General features: G+C 37.6%; 1 protein-coding gene across 1 annotated transcript in view; it reads right to left on the bottom strand.

Annotated features, from left to right (window-relative positions):
- Positions 1-15491, bottom strand: part of LOC121081620 (contactin-associated protein-like 4) — a 260711-nt gene that overhangs the window by 163904 nt on the left and 81316 nt on the right. Inside the window, exon 3 of the mRNA XM_040580814.1 lies at positions 15189-15382. Within this exon, the coding sequence (XP_040436748.1) occupies positions 15189-15382 (194 nt within the window). The remainder of the gene's footprint in view (positions 1-15188; positions 15383-15491) is intronic.

Below are 15491 nucleotides of genomic sequence, written 5' to 3'. Positions count from 1 at the left end.
TGAGGGTACGCTCTGCCCCTCTATCCAGGTCACTGATGAATCAGCTGAACAAGACTGGACCCAGTGCTGATCCCTGGGGAGCACCACTAGCTACAGTCCTACAGCTAAACTCTACACCACTGGTCACAGCCCTCTGAGCTCTGCCATCCAGCCAGTTCTGAATCCACCTCCCTGTCCACTCATCTAACCCACACTGCCTGAGCTTACCTAGGAGGATGTTACGGGAGACAGGGTCACAAGCCTTGCTGAAGTCAAAGTCGACAACATCCACCGCTCTCCCCTTGTCTACCCAGCCAGTTATTCCATCATAGAAGCCTATCAGGTTGGTCAGGCATGCTTTCCCCTTGGTGAATCCACGCTGATTACTCCCGAATCACCTTCTTTTCCTCCCCATGCTTTGAGATGATTTCCAGGATGAGCTGTTCCATCACCTTTCCAGGGATGGGGGTGAGGCTCACCAGTTTGTACTTTCCTGGGTCCTGCTTCTTGCCCTTTTTGAAGGCCGGAGGGACGCTGGCTTTCCTTCAGTCCTCAGGCACCTCTCCTGTCCTCCATGACCTTTCAGAGGTGATGGAGAGTGGCTTGGCAATAACATCTGCCAGCTTCCTCAGCACTCAGGGGTGCATCCCATCAGGGCCCATGGATTTGTGGGTGTCATGTTTGTTTGTTTAAGTGATCTCTAACGTGATCTTCCTCAATCAAGGGAAAGTCCTCCTTTCTTCAGACTTTATCTCTTGCCTCCAGGGTCTGGGAAACCTGAGGACCAGCCTTGACAGTAGAGACTGGACGCAAGAAGACATTCAGTAACACTGTTGTCTCTGTCTCCTTTCATCACTAGGGCACCCACCTCATTCAGCAGTGGGCCCACATTTTCCCTAGTCATGCTTTTCCTGCTGATGTACTTGAAGAAGACCTTCTTGTTGTCCGTGACATCCCTGGCCAGATTGAATTCCAAATGAACCTTAGCCTTGCTCGTCACATCCCCCCTGCTATGACAACACTCCTATATCCTCCCAAGTGATGTTACTTTTTCCTTGTTCTATAAAGTTCTGTCTTCTGTTTGAGTTCTGCCAGAGGCTCCTTGCTCATCCATGCAGGCCTCCTGCAGCTTTTGTTTGATTTCATACTCATAGTAATGCATCTAACATGAGTTTGGAGGAAACGATCCTTGAATGCTAGCCAGCTCTCTTGGGTCCCACTAACTTCTAGAATCGTAACCCATAGGATTCCTCCAGTAGGTCCTTGAAGGGGCCAAAGATAGCTCTTCTCGGGTCCAGGGTTGCAATCATACTTATTGCCCTGCTTCCTCCATGCAGGATCCTGAACTCCACCATCTCATGGTCACTGCAGCCATGGCTACCCCCAACTTGCACATTCCCAACCAGTCTTTGTAAATACAAGGTCCAGGAACACGCCTCGCCTCATTGGCTCCTCCATCACCTTGTGTCAAAAAGTTGTCATCAGTGTTCTGCAGGAACCTCCTGGACTGCATGAATCTGGCTGTGTTGTCTTTCCAGCAAATATCAGGGTGGCTGAAGTCCCCCATGAGAACCAGGGCCTGTGGTCACGATGCTACCTCCAGTTGTCTGTAGAAGGTCTCATCAACATGCTCTTCCTGATCAGGTGGCCTGTAGTAAACACCCACAGCAGTGTGATCCATATTAACTTGCCCTCAGTCTGTACCCATAAGCTCTTGACTTGTTCTCCATCAACCCCTAGGGAGAGCTTGATACATTCAAGTTGCTTTCTCACATGAAGAGCAACTCCACCACCTCTCCTTGCTGGCCTGTCTTTCCTAAAAGGTACACAGCCACCCATGACAGCATTCCAGTTACGTGATCTATCCCACCATGTCTCTGTAATTGCAATGAGATCATGGCTCTGTGACCACACAGATCTCTGATTCTTCCTGTTTATTCCCCATGCTGTGTGCGTTGGTGTATGGGTACTTCAGGTAATAGAGCACACAGGTTTCCCAGGAAGGGTACAAGAAGATCCACCATTGCCACATGCACCCTTGAGGTGGTTGGTCTTCTGGTACTCATCTTGGGGGGCAGCTAAGGAACATATAATGCTGCTCTGGTTGGCCTGGTTTATTCCCCAGCTGGATGTGATGGTGTGAGCATTGCAGCTGTGGACCCCTCCTCCTGAGTCCCTCAGTTTAAAGCCTGCCTCACCAAGCTGGTCAGCCTGCTGCCAAAGACTCACTTGCCTCTTCTAGGCAGATGAATCCTATCCCTCCCTAACAGACCATAGTCAAATAATGTCCTGTTGTCATAGATTATGATAATTTTGATCATTATGATCAGGTTACTGCAAAAAAAACCAAAAGAAATTTCATATGTACTGTCACAAAAAATGTTTTTTTCCTTGTATAATCAACTTTATAAGCTCTGTCTCTGATACAGATTCACCCTACATTTACTCTATATTTGCCAATTAATTAATGTCCTCTAAGAACAGATTTTAATTTTTTTCCCCAAAAAAGTCTCTGTATTCTAACAGTTGTTACAGAAGAGTTGTTTAGAAGTTGATGCCTAGTCATTATCCGCAACCTTAACTACATAAGCCAATGACAAGATAGAAGCTACCCAGGTTTCCAGTGAATGATAAGGCATGGGTTCACAGTGCAGAGTGCTATTGCAAACCAAATAGCCCATGCAGGGTCATGCAGTAGGGTAGTAATGGCCTATTCCATGTTAAGATCACACAGCACAGGAAATAACAGAGACTTCTGCTGTGCTTGTGGAACACAATGGCTACAGAAGCATAACAGCAAATTTTATTTCTTCAGTAGCCTGCTACATCAACCAGACAAAAAGCAAATATACAATTACAACCTCAAAGGGGAAAAAAACCAAACAAACAAAAAAAACCCCCAACAACCCAAGAAAAAAACCAGAATTATAAAAACTAGTAATGCATAGCAATTCCTATTCAAACAAAAACCTGTGTCCAATCATGTAAGAGAAGAAGAATTTTAATCATAGTATTAGTTTTAATAGAAATACAGAACCAGAAAAAGATCAGAAAGAGATGAATATTACATTGAAACTGCTGAAATACTACAGATAAAAATCAGATTCCTAAAAGTGAAAAAAGGAATTTGGGCATCTAAATGTACTTTGGAGGTCCCAGATTCAAGCAAGTTGGCAACACTTAGATCTCCAAATTCCTATTTCTACTTTTAGGAATCTGTAATTTCAATGTTTTAAAAGATTCCTAAAGGAATTTTAAGTCTCTAAAAGGGAATTGTTAAGATGATACAAATATGACTATGCTTTAAAGATAATGTACTATTACAATGGCATAACCAGAACAATACCAGGGTTAAGACAGTACAGTCTAAGTATAACCTTAAGATTTTCTCTGAAGTTCAATGACCAAAGTTTTTATAAAAATTTATGGCTTTCTCTTTGGTTAACTTTAAATAAAGTGATTATACTAGGCATAAAAAGAAATCTATGCATAACAGAGGTCCTTCCAAAGGAGGTATGAAGTCCATTCTGAAAGTATGTTTGCTGCATCTAGGAGAGTGGCTGGGGTAAAAAGAAGCTGAATGTGGGGTCTCCTACTACTTACTGACAAACTTGAGCAAACTAAAAAAATACCATTCTGTTTATGAAGATCAACTGTTTTCTCCAAAGACAGCTTAATTTTCTCAAGTCATCTGCAATGTTCACAATCTGTCTGCTGCAGAAAATAGGGACAATATTTTCTTATCTATAGCACAATTTTTCCCATCCATCATAAGTTATTTTTAGAGTGGTATATATGTTCAAGAACAAGGTTCTCATATTAGTATGAGAATAATATAATCAGTATAATATCACTCTAGAACAGCCAACACCTAAGAGGCAAAGAACTAAAACTAGTTAATTCTAGTTGTAATACTTTCTACAGTATTTTACATAAAGTGGATATTATAATATTATTGACTTTAGGATAACAAGTAAGTAGAAAAAACATAATTCAACATCTATCACAGTGAATCATTTTCATGGGAAAAAAGTGTGCCACCATCATCACATTTAATTAGACCTAATCAGAGGTATAAAGAAAATAATCTTAATAAAAAACCTACTATTGATATTTACAAAACAAACTCATATGCATATTAGAAGTGCAAAGTCAAGCTCAGGTTTATATACCACACACTCACTAAATATGCACACAAAGGCAGAAACAATGAACTGGCTACTTGTTTCTCTTATATTACCCAAACAGAGCAAGGTGTGGTTGCTTTTCTATTGCTTTCTCTTAAGATGACCATGATGCAGCAGGCAACACTCAGAAAAACAGTTCTGACCAAGACCAGTCCCAGAATTCAATTCTAGTGCTAAATTGATGGTTTACATGGGCAGTAGTCTTTAAAATAATTATAATTAAAAAGCATCATCTTAACACATTAAAATTTGGTTCCCAAAGCTCTTGTTCATCTAGGCAATTTAATGACCACAGTACTAATACATGCATTAAAACTAACTTGTGAATGTCTAATTATACTAAAACATTTACTTCTAAATGTTGCTGGAATTGTGTATTTTCAGGGTATCTTGGTGTCCTTAGTTAATATGCTTTCTTTAACTGTGTGCATGCAACTTTTTTTCTTACACATATGGACTGCCAAAACATATGCTGTGAAAAGATATATCTTACTTTTTAGGCATTAATAATTTCTTCAACGTTTACCCACACAATTTGTCTAGATTTTATTTAGAACACTGCATTATTTGGTGATGTTTCAATTTTTATTTCCCTCCCTTCCTTTAACTTATATTAAATATTCTGAGATAGGTTAACCTTGATGCTTGTATGCCTCTCTTCACCTATTATAAGTTATTTTTACAAAACATTAATCAATGTGACTGCTAAATTAGCCTTATTAGATTGCCATTTCCATGTCTAAAAATAGCAGTGCAGTCAGAGTGCATTTTAAACAGAAGTGATACAGAAATCCAAAAGTTTAAAATTTAAGTTCAGAACACTTATTTTACAAGAACTCTTAATATTTTACATAAACATTATAATGTACTCATCAGAAATGAAAGCTTATGCATGCAGCCAGTTTAACAGAAGTTTCTGCACAAAAGACTCATGCATTTATAATTCCTTTCAAGCTTCCTGGCACCTCAGATTTTCTTCATACAGCATTTTTAGCTTTTTCATTCAAGCTCCTTTTACCCCAAGCTACAGTATTCTCCTCTGCTTTTTTTCTACCTCTTCCTGTACCCTCCAGCATGTTTCTCCACTAAACTGAGAGGACTGAGTGCATCCTCAATAAGTTTGCCAACAACACCAAGCTGGATGGGGATGTTGATCTGCTTGAGGGCAGGAAGGTTCTGCAGAAGGGATCTGGACAGGCTGGATCAATGGGCTGAGGCCACTTGTAGGAGGTTCAACAAGGCTCAGTGCCAGGTCCTGCACTTGGGTCACAACAACGCCATGCAACACTACAGGCCTGGGGAAGTGTGGCTGGAAAACTGCCTGACAGAAAAGGACCTGGGGGTGTTGGTCAACAGTTGGCTGAATATGAGCCAGCAGTGTGCCCAGGTGTCCCAGGATCCCAACAGCAGCCTGAATTGTATGAGAAAATGGTGTGGCCAGCAGGACTAGGGAAGTGGTTGTGCCTGTGTGGTCACCACTGGTGAGGCTGCACCTCAAATGCTGTGTTCAGTTTTGGACCCTTCCCTACAAGAAAAACATTGAGGTGCTGGAGCATGTCCAGAGAAGGGCAATGAAGCTGGTGAAGTCTCTGGGGCACAAATCTTATGAGGAGCAGCTGAGCGAACCAGGGTTGTTTAGTCTGGAAAAGAGGACACTCAGGGGGATCTTATCACACTGTATATCTATGTGAAAATAGGTTGTAGCAAGGTGGGTGTTGGTCTCTTTCCCCAAGTAACAAGTAATAGGATGAGAGGAAATAGCCTCAAGTAGCTCTATGAGAGGTTTCAATTGTATATTAGGAAAAAATTATTCACTGAAAGTTTTGTCAAGCACTGGAACAGGCTGCCCAGGGAAGTGGTTGAGTCACCATCCCTGCAGGTACTTAAAAGATATGTAGACGTGCCACTTGGGGACATGGTTTTGTGGTGGATTTGGCAGTGCTGGGTTAATGGTTGGACTCAGTGATATTAAAGGTCTTTTTCAACTTAAATGCTTCTATGATTCTATGCAGTGTTTCTCTTTTTGTATTCGAACTTCAGACTTGTAAGTTTGCCAACAGTGGGCAAAAAAATTGTTTGAGTAATATTATCTGACATCAGTCCACCCATATTTCCTTCAATTATAGATATTTATTTTTATGCAAATTCTACTTATTGGAGTCTGTATCAGTTGATTTTATACAGTGGGGTATATGTCTATGTTTGTGGGTGTACACGACTACATACACCTGTTCCTGTGGCAAAGAAGACAAAGAAGACAGGTGTCATTTTATAATATTTTCCAGGTAAACAAAGAGCTCTGAAAATGTTATTTTATGTACTGTTTCTGACAATTACAAAAGGAAAGAAGCTGCTGTGGAACCAAAGAGGAAGGGCAAGAAATCAGGTGTTACTAGAAATATCCAGATGATTAAGAGTACCAAGATTCTTGGATTTAATATCCCCTAGAACTGTGCAGACATTAAAACTGATCACTCATAATCTTTTATAAATTAAATTATTTTAGCCATTTTCATATCTCATTTGTTTTCCCTACCCACAATTTTCTAGTTCATGGAGTACAGTAAATATATTCACACAGTGTCATAAAATTAGTACAGAATTTTTCTGGAAAAGTAATTTCAGATTCATTATTCTGAACATTTACTCATGAAACCCTGATCTTAACTCTTAATGTTATTTAATCAGGGAATGTAAACATGCCATTGTGATCTGTGTACAATATTGAACACAGTCCAGGATATGTTCCTGAAAACCATAGCAAGCTGAATAAAAATCACAAACTATTTTTAAAAACACTATTCTACAATTAACCTGAAAATAGCAAAATCATTTCTGCATATCACACTCTAACAGACAATTCTCAGACAGATTATATAAACATTCATTGAATAAATTATTAGTTAAGAATTATTCACCTGTCTGGATCCTCCTTCTCACATCAACTGGAAGAACAGACTAAGTAAACATTTCAGATGTTTGAATTCATTCAATATCCAACCCTTTTTCACTGAACCTCATCTTTCTTGTACTAGATGGGATTTTAGATTCTTGTTTGGACACATCTTGGCTGGGTTCAATGGAAGATAATAATGCTCACTTCCAGTGCTTATCTTTTACTCAGAAACATGCCACCCTCACAACACACAAGAAAAAAGACCATTATGTTATTTTAAGCTGTGAAATAAGCCAATTCTGCTACACAGACTAAAAAATTATTTCTTTAGCGTAATTGTATTCTGTTAAAGAAAACCATTACAATAGAAAGATACATGATGGATTTGGTTTGCATGTCAAGGTTTTTGGTAATGGTGGGGCTACAAAGGTGGCTTCCATGAGAAGCTCTAGAAGCTTCCCTCATGTCTGATTGAGCCAATGCCAGCCAGCTCCAGAATAGACCTGCTACTGGCCAAGGTCAGGCCCGCCAGCAATGGCGGTGGCACCTCTGCCATAACATTTAAGACAGGGAAAAAGCTACTATGCAACACAACTGCAGCCAAAGAGAAGAGTGACATATGTGAAAGCAGCATCTCTGCAGACGCCAAGGTCAGTGAAGTAGAAGGGGGAGGAGGTGCTCTGGGTACTGAAGCAGATATTCCCCTGCAGCCTGTGGTGAAGACCATGGTGAGGCAGGATGTCCCCCTGCAGCCCATGAAGGTTAATGGTGGAGTAGATACCCACCTGCAACGCATGCAGGAGGCCACAGCAGAGCAGGGAAATACTGTGCTTCCATGCAAAGCTCACACTGCAGCAGGTTTCTGGCAGGACTTGTGACCCCATGGGGGACTCACCCTGGAACAGTGCTGAAGGACCCCATGCCATGGAAAGGATCCACACTGGAAAAGTTTGTGAAGAACTGTAGCCTGTGGGAAGGACTGATGCTGGAGAAGTCTGTGTAAGACTGTGTCCCATGGGAGGGACCTCATGCTGGAGCAAGGGAACAGTGTGAGGAGAGAGGAGAAGCAAAGCCGAAGTGTGATGAACTGACTGCAATGTGCATTCTCCATCCCCCTGTGCCACTCAGGGGGAGGAGGCAGAGATATCGGGAGTGAAGTTGAGCCTGAGAAGAAGGAAGGGGTTGAGGGAAGACATTTCAAGATTCAGTTTTCATTTTTCAAAACCATGTTGTGATTTGATTGGTAATAAATCAAACCAATTTCCCTAAATTGAGTCTGTTTTGCCTATGACGGTAGTTGCTGACTTGCCCTAAACTTGACCCACAAGGTTTTCATTGTATTTTTTCTCCCCTGTCCAGCTGAGGAAGCAGTGATAGTGTCTGGTGGGCACATGACATCAAGCCAGGGTCAACCTACCACATACCATATGGACATGCACCATTATATATACTATCTAAAGGGTTCTTGGAAAAAACTATTTGGCTTTCAAGATTATTTAAATGTATATATATATATATGTATATGTGTGTGTGTGTGTGTGTGTATATGTATGTATGTATGTATGTATGTACATAAAATTTTATATATATATATGTAAAACTCTTTGTGCCTGGTTCACAATGATGGTGAAATAAGGGAAAAAACCTACAAATACAAACACCTGCAAAAGCCTATGTAATATCATTCCACATACTCCATAAAATAAGTACATGGACATACACCTTAGTAACACGCAACATTTACCTTAGTAACACACAAACTTTTAAAGGTGAAAGTCTTTAAATTATTATCTTAAATTGGTATGACAGATGATTTGTTTATGTGCCATTAAATTTTGAAGTGCCATCTTTCACTTTCAGATCTTGAGAATCTTTAATGTAATTCAATATCATCAGAAAATTTACTTCTAAGCTGCACAGATTTTGATTATCACCATTTTTCACTAACCTCTTCTTGATTCCCATCCTTCTAGCCAGTGGTACTTGGTTTTCTCTATTACATTTGTACATCTAATGATGACAGTGATTCCATGGCTGATCCTATTGTTATTTTAACAAATCTTCCTGAAACAAAATATTTCAAAGACAAGACATTTTGATGCCAATGATACATTTTACAATTTTGGGATACACATTGAGTTTCTTTGTGGGTTTTTTTTCTTTGTTTTGTTGGTGTTTTTTTTTTTTTTAAATTATTATTTGAAACAAACAGTCTGCATAGGTTGCAGATTACATTTAATCTATATGATAAAGTAAAACACAATTTGCTTGTCTTTTATGGTATTATGCTTTACAAGGAAGAAATTAAAAACTAAAAGCCACAATTTCATTTATTTTTTTAACCACTTTAAACATACTGGTACGTTTCGGAGTTTTTACACATAAATCATGCAATCTGACAAACTCTGTAATGATTTTCTTTTTGAGGATATTACAGAAAGGCAGAGGTCAGTTGCAGCTAAGTTGTTATATGTCCTTGAGTTACATAGCAGTCATGTGGCTAAAACTGTTCTGTTGGGGGCTTCTTGGCTGAAAATGCAAGACAAGAAAGTGACAAACAAGCTATGACAAATACAGGCACATCAAAACCAACTGTGTTGAAGTCATCACCATCTGCCCTACTTCATAGATAAAGAGATTTTTTATTTTGTGTCCATAGCAACAGAAAAAGTGACACAGCAGCCTGCATTCTGAAGTCACGTTGGAATCTGTATCTAAGGAAAATGTACTGATGAAGTACCCATTTAAGTTATCTTTACCTTGGGCTGCAGAAGGAATCAATAGAAAATTGTTTTGGTTCAAAGAAATAATCAGCAGAAACCTATCAAAGTAGCATATAGGTTCAGCCTTTTGCTTTTACAGTGAAGCAGGGTATGAGAAGGAACCCTTTTTTCTCTAAGGAGAAGAATCACAGTTTCTAGCAAACACATAAATCCCTGAGACTGAAGAAAAGCCACAAGAAAACAGTGAAGCAACTCAACTGTCTTGAATTGTGTAATATGACTATCACAGAATACTTGTGATTCAGTATTCCTTAAGCTGGAATTTACCATAATGGTGGGTCATTTTGCAGCATACAAGTTTCCAATAAACTCTGACACCCCAAATCCTTTCAAGAGGAAGCTGGGAACACATGTAGCAATGCATGTACAACAGATCAGTCAACATTAATACAATTTTATTACATACCATCAGAACAGTAACTGTTAGAGTATGTAGACTCACAAGGCTGAGAAAATTATGATAAAACAAACTTCCAGCTTTAACTTCAGCTAAGGTAAATAAAATGGAAGATAGTTCTTAGAACTTAAATATACACAGAAAGACACAGAGACATAAACATACCTTTACATTGCAAAGATTTGCCTTTTAAAATTGTTGTTACCAAAACGGTCAGAATTTTCCCAAATTTTAGCTAACATTCTATAAATATTAGTTTAATTCCTCTGCTTTAATATACATTTTAGAAGAAAGTTTCAAAACAAATAAAACTGAAAATTTGATCTTACTTGTCGAATAGATAAATAATACTTCTCTCAGAAAAAAAAACAACCCAACCCAACCCACAAGAAAAGAACCACTGATATGGAGAAATAGTGTGAAATGGGGACAATGGACATCGATCGTGATTGTATATGTCTGCTCTAGGACTGTGGGTATGGTGACTAGTTATGGGTGCGGTGTCTGGTCACATAGGCACACAGCTCTGAGGAGACAACTACAGTTTTGAGGAGACGCCTGCCCTTCTTCCTCGTCTAACAAAGGGGAGACGGGGAGACACCTGCCCTTCCTCCTCTAACAAAGGGGCTATTTAAAAAAGAATGAGAAAAGGATGAGAGACATTCAAATGTTATCTAGAGGGAGGGAGTGCTAAGTCTCCTTGCTGGAGAAGATCGGATGGTCACAAGAACATGAATCACCTACAAACCTGCAAGACCACCACATTCCAGGAAACGGACTGATAAGCTAATTAACATACGAAGCGAGAGTAAGCGGGTTTAGGTAACGAATATGTATAGGCGTTAATTGAATATTCATTTGCTTTATTGTATAAATGTGAGCTGGTTCGTCACTTCGGGTATGCACGCTTGTGGAGGAGCGATCCCCCGTGCATCTGCGCGCAATAAACATACCTACTTTATAACTTTCGAGTTATAGAGTCTAATTCCGCACGTCACCACCACCAAAACAATAAAACCAAAGGCTGAATTTCTGTGTATTTCTTTAGCTATATCAGGGAAAGAAAAGGTCAACTCTGAATCAAAGAGAAATTGTATTTCTTTTCTGTTTCAAAACTGCTGTTAATGAATGGCATTGTGATGCATTTTCCCATGAGCTGTGTGACTCATGCTTTCACTGAAACTAGCAGCCATGCAAAACTTGTCATTAAAACTGTAAATTGCTCTTTCTCCTTCCCCTCTTAGTTCCTCCCTTTGAAAATGATAGACAACATCATCTCTGTTACATTACTGTCATTTTAAAATAAACATTTAATTAGTAATGTTAAGGACAAAGTATGCAACATAAAACCATTTATGACGCAAAACTATGAGATTAGTTAAAACAAGCAACTACACTAGTTAAAAGGTTTAATATAAATAGCCCACACATATAAACTATCAATTACCATATGGAATTCTTCATAGATAAAATAGAGGTGAAAATATCTAGAATACCAATTTATAGGAAGAAGTAATAACAGTAGCACTATTAAAGGTAACATTTGAAGAAATATAACTTTTCTTAGCACTTCTTGAACCAAAGCTTCACATACATTTTTTATTATGTTTTACTGTATAACTCCTGAAGTTTGAATGGAATCAAACAAAAGGAATTGTCCTTTCCAGAGCAAAAATCTAATAATATACAAAGAGATCTGAAACCACTGTTCATTTTACAGGTGAAAAGAATGAACTATGCAAAAGATTGGGTTTTGGAGGCTGGGCTTTATTGCATCTAAAATTATAATCTAAGGAATGGAAAAAAACCCCGACAGAAACAGATTGAAGAACATACACATAAAGATGCACAACATTCCTTGTTCAAACACATTTACATTTATGGTAATATTTGAAAAAAAGTATAATTTATTTGAATTAATCTCATTCCTAGATTACACTAATTCTTCTCAGAGGGAAAGATTTCTGTTCAAAACTATGTATTTCACCATTAGTAACAACCATTTCACTTGAGAATTATATCTTGACCAGAACTGTACCAAAGGTTTAAAATATATTGATACTAGGAAGTGCTACCTGAAAACTTAACACAAGTATAAAGTACAGTGCAGAAAATAACTGGAGGTGACTTTAAAAAAGACAATGATATGTCATTGAGGATAGAAATAAAAATGAGTATGAAAATAGGTTTGTGGTGGGGTTTTTTTTGGTTGTTTTTTTTTTTAAAACTACTGAAAAGCTTATACCTAATTATACTTGACAACACTTAATGTACAATGAGAGCAGTCCAAGTAACTGTAATGGAGTTAGTCTTTAAAAAGTATCTTTAGTAATTAAAGAATTTTAAACAATAAATAAAATCTACATAAAAGGTAAGCTCCTTAAAAGTGTAAGATAGCAAATAAGGCATACGTTTACATCATGAGTAAACCCACTGAGAAGACCGAGATCAAGGTATATATTACATGGTTAAAGACTACAGTCACCTTATTTTTTTCCAAACCAACTCCTAATATGCAGCAAAGTGAAGAAAAATATCATATTTAGGAGGCACAAGAGGGGAGAGATGAACTTTAGAATATCTACATCCAAATTCAGCACCAATAGGCAATTTATAGATGGCAGAGGGGTAAAATACTTGTACTTTAATAATTTCAGCCTAAGACATCTAAGTCAGAGGAACCAGCCTTAGAAAAGACTACCCTTTCCACAGACTATAAAGAGAGTTGTTATGAGTAGATCACTTGCAGATGCCTAGGTAGGTCTATTTACACCTCAGTTATATACATTTCACAGTGAATGAAAAAAACTGTCATCAGCAAAGCTTCAGAACCTTTATATAAGCCGTAAGATGACAAAGACAATTCGAAACTAACTTCTGAAAAATAAAATAGAAAGCAGGGAGCTGTGAAATTGTACAGAAGTGAAGTATTTTTTCTAATTAAGGTTAGAAAGAGTGTTCACAAAGTGCAAATCATTACATACAGTGAAGAATTCTGAAATACTTATAGCAATGAAGGGCCCTGAAGTATGGGCATCTGGCGTCATTCTAATGCACAGTAGTAGTGGAAAAAAAAGGAAAAAAAAAAAAAGGAAAAAAGTTACCTCTGATAAGCAATCTTGTAATAAGGCAATGACTTATTACAAAGATGAGAGAAATAACACAGTAGGTATAAAATGTGTGACGTTCACACCTGAAATGAACTTGGGCATTTAATTTAAGAAGACTTAACATAAACAGATAAGTCAGAGAAAATCTATAAAATAAATAGTGATTTAAGAGTTTCATTCCAAGACTATGTCTATGCATTAGTTTAGAAAAGAGAAAATATATTCCCCTAGAAGCAGAACTCCTAAATAAAGATACATAAAAAGATCAATAGACTATCCCTGAATTTGTTGGTTTACATCCTTGAATTATGCATCAATGCCTGCAAGCCATACGTCCAATCTGCATTGCAATCATTAAAATAATATTTTTTCTATTAAGTTTGAGTTAATGGAATTGAAGCCTCACTTTTCCCCTCCTACAGATCTAACAACCTCCTTGCTCCAGTGTCTGCATAAGCATTTAACATATTTTTGGAACTTATGTTTGATATTTTACTGGTGGCAATATTCAAGAAATAACTATCTACATCACTGTTTGCAATACCAACATAGGATTTCAAAAGAGCCTTCACTGAAGAGATCAAACAGCTCAACCTCTCAGATTTGTTTTATCAGTCTGTCTGAAGACAGGGAAAGACAATATTGTAGCAGCTTATGCTCATTTAACATTTGGAAGATTGTTTTTCTTCTCCCTCTCCCCGCAGCCATATGGATTAGAATCTCATTTATTTCTCTTTGTTATGAAAACAATCTGAAGCGGAAGTATGTTGCAAATTCAAAAAAAGGATAATCATGCAACAAGTAAGCGACTGCATAATCTCATTATACCGTAGACGGGGTCTGACAATAATAGTAACAAGAGCATTTTGAATTAAAAGTCAACAAAATTAAAATGCCTGAAGTGAAATACATTTTAACATAATGTTTAACTGCAGCAAGAAACAGCTGAAGCCTAAAGCTTAGTAAAATTTAAAAACTAACCAGCTCATTGTATGGACAGAAGGATAGAAGTAACTTGATGGAATAAAATTGTAGACCACAAGTGCCAGCATTCTTCCTCTAGTCCAAGCGGCTAACCATTGAGGATCAAGAAAAGATGCAACCCTGGTCTAGAACTATCTAGTTAAATTTTCTGATAGATTTTGGACATCAACAGGTATTGCATATCCTTCATTCAATAAAATTAATGTAAATAGAAGGTGAGAAGCATTTCAAGGCTGATTATTATTATTATTAGCTACAAAACTAACAGGAGATAAATGGGTTGGCACATCAGAAACTAGACTGTGAATTAGATGACCAAAAGTTAAATATCACTTAAATATTTGTTGGGTTTTAAATAAACTGGAATTTGTTTTGTTATGATTTTGATTTCTTTGTATTTCTTCATGTTATTTTTACAATCAGACTAAATGTTCCAGAAAAAATAAAGTAGGTTCAAGTTTTTCAGGGTTTGTTGGTTGTTTTTGGTGGGGGTTTTTTGGTCCCCTTTAATTAAAAGCACAAGTTTTACCCACAGGGATCAATACTGTGGCAAAAAAACTTTGCATACATAGCAAAACAGAAGAGTTTTTGCAGTACATTTATAGTCCTGAGAACACCTTTTTGAGATCTAATGGAGTAATGCTAAGGTTAGGTTTTTGCTTTTTGTTTGATTTTTGCAGCATTTTACCTTCTCAAAATGTAAATTAGTTTGAATATTTAATTATCTAAACATTTTCAGTGTAGCTCTTTATATTCCAGTGCTTTGTTCATATATCCAAAAACATAAAAAAAATATAACAAAAGTATTTTAAGACCTGCAGAAAATTAATTCCCATTATTGAAAGAACATACCCAAATGCTTTCTTCTTGACGATACTGCTTCCAGTTTCGTCCACTGTCACTAAACATCAGAAGGTAGCTTGTTACCCAGTCGGAGCTCCCATAACCACCTTGAGTAGCAACCGCAGTAATCTCAGTTCTTTCACCAAGATCAATCTGAAGCCATTGATATTTATTGGACACAAGTGGAGACCAGCCACCAGCACCTTAAAAAGAATGAAAAATATTGATATGTACTTCTCAAAGAAACAAGGTAACACAAAACTTGTCTAAAGAAAAATTAATTTATTAATTTGAGCAACCTGATCTAGTGAA

Source organism: Falco naumanni, chromosome Z (assembly GCF_017639655.2).
Source record: "Falco naumanni isolate bFalNau1 chromosome Z, bFalNau1.pat, whole genome shotgun sequence".
Classification (NCBI taxonomy): domain Eukaryota; kingdom Metazoa; phylum Chordata; class Aves; order Falconiformes; family Falconidae; genus Falco; species Falco naumanni.
Note: the sequence above shows the minus strand (reverse complement) of the source record. Positions and strands in the feature narration are given on the sequence as shown.